The sequence below is a fragment of the Octopus bimaculoides genome, chromosome 6 (assembly GCF_001194135.2).
Source record: "Octopus bimaculoides isolate UCB-OBI-ISO-001 chromosome 6, ASM119413v2, whole genome shotgun sequence".
In the NCBI taxonomy this organism is placed as follows: domain Eukaryota; kingdom Metazoa; phylum Mollusca; class Cephalopoda; order Octopoda; family Octopodidae; genus Octopus; species Octopus bimaculoides.
In genome coordinates this window covers 21,800,875-21,802,911 of record NC_068986.1, presented here as the reverse complement: position 1 = coordinate 21,802,911, position 2,037 = coordinate 21,800,875, and the positions used below count along the sequence as shown (strand labels likewise).

The 2,037-nt window shown below is 35.6% G+C and overlaps 1 protein-coding gene across 3 annotated transcripts in view; it reads right to left on the bottom strand.

The window, feature by feature from the left end:
• The window catches only part of LOC106875138 (protein Njmu-R1), a 30,503-nt gene extending 29,647 nt beyond the window's left edge, over nucleotides 1–856 (bottom strand). For all 3 annotated transcript variants that reach the window (XM_052968633.1, XM_052968634.1, XM_052968635.1), the window contains exon 1: nucleotides 502–856. In XM_052968633.1, the coding sequence (XP_052824593.1) occupies nucleotides 502–608 (107 nt within the window). In that variant the 5' untranslated portion in view covers nucleotides 609–856. The remainder of the gene's footprint in view (nucleotides 1–501) is intronic.
• Nucleotides 857–2,037: the final 1,181 nt, after the last annotated feature.

The window sequence follows — 2,037 nt, the reverse complement described above, 5'->3', positions numbered from 1 at the left end:
TATATATATATATATATATATATATATATATATATATATTCATGTTGCTACACGTTCTTTGTCCTTAATAAACAAGATCAATAACATAAAAGCTAGAGCGAATCATACACAATGAAAATCCATATGAGCTTATAGATAAAGAAACATCGTCTCGTTCTTGTACGTGTCTGTGGTTTAGATATGTCTATAAGCCCCAGAAGACACTTTTTAGCAGCAGAAGCAGTAGATTCTTATATAAGATGGTTACTTTGCCTACGTTGAACATAATTTTCTGTCTGCTACAAAGATCAAAGAAGACAACAACGAATAAACAAACAACTAAAGAGCAAAACAGAAATCACTGAATAAATAAATAAATCAACAAAACTTTTCTAAGACGTGTGTACTTTAGACTTGACAGCAAAACATTTACTGGACACACATCCACACGCGCGCACACACACATAAACATGGATATATGATATTGTTGTATCATGACATTTGAATAATGCGAAAGATTACCTGGTCGAGTGGAAAGTATACAAAGCATAAAAGTGCTGTCGTTGGATTTGAGTTGGAGGAATGTTGTCATAGGGTGAATCTGAAAGGTTGCCACTAGTGTCAACCATGCTGACAGTCTGCGAGGCTAAAAGACCCGGTGTATTAAATAAACAGGTGAGAAAAACTCCAGTACACAATACTAAATTGTTGATCAACACAATTTGAAGTTGACAGAGAACTTCGTGTACTTTTTAGATACTTGGTAATAACGGTTTCCATTCATTTATTGTTAGTTTCTGCACGGGATGTAAGGCAAAGTGTATGGCAGAAGCGATTTGTCAACCGGAAATACACCGTTGTTGCATTTAAGTCAGCAGTCGAATGTCCAGAGATATAATTGTTTGACTGACTTAAAGTGCATTTTGAAGTGCAGAACTTGTTTTATTTATAACTATTTTCTGATTGTCAAGAGAAAATTTTCAAAAAAGTCAGTAAGCTAACCAAATAAAATTTATTCTAATTTTTATTGTGGAATTAAGAGAAATAATAATAATTATTATCATTTCTCAATTATTATTATTAATATATGGGAGAAGGCGGCGAGCTGGCAGAATCGCTAGCACGCCGCGCGATATTTCGTCTGCCGCTACGTTCTGAGTTCAAATTCCGCAGAGGTCGACTTTGCCTTTCAACTTTTCGGGGTCGATAAATCAAGTACCAGTTGAGTACTAGGGTCGATGTAATCGACTTAATCCCCTCCCCTCAAAATCCCGACCTTGTGCTTATAGTAGAAAGGATTATTAATATATGAGGCAAAAAGTGGTTGTGGGGTCAGCAGAATCGTATAAAGCAGAATAATAAAGTTAAGCAAAATATACTTTGTTCTGTTTCTATTTCATTTAATTGAAAGCTAGATCATGTTTTAGTAATTTCTCCAAATTTTGTATGGAAATAACAAGAAATCACTTGATTGACTGAACTGAAATATTTTATTTTATCTACTTTCTGGCTATATTTTTTTTAAGCCATCAAACAAATAAATTAAAATTAATTCTAATTCTGATTTTCTGGAATTTTTCTTTTTTTTTCCATTCTTTTACTTGTTTCAGTCATTTGACTGTGGTCATGCTGGAGCACCGCATTTAGTCGAACAAATCGACCCCAGGATTTATTCTTTGTAAACCTAGTACTTATTCTATCGGTTTCTTTTGCCGAACCGCTAAGTTACGGGGGACGTAAACACATCAACATCGGTTGTCAAGCGATGGTGGGGGGATTAACACAGACACAGACACACACATATATATATACGACGGACTTCTTTCAGTTCCCGTCTACCAAATCCACTCACAAGGCTTTGGTCAGCCCGAGGCTATAGTAGAAGACACTTGCCCAAGGTACACCACGCAGTGGGACTGAACCCGGAACCGTGTGGTGGGGAAGCAGGCTTCTTACCATGCAGCCATGCCTATAAAAAAAATAATAACAACAATAGTTAATACTAATAAAGTTATGCAAAATACGTTTTGGTTCGTTTCTATAGCATTTTGCTCATTT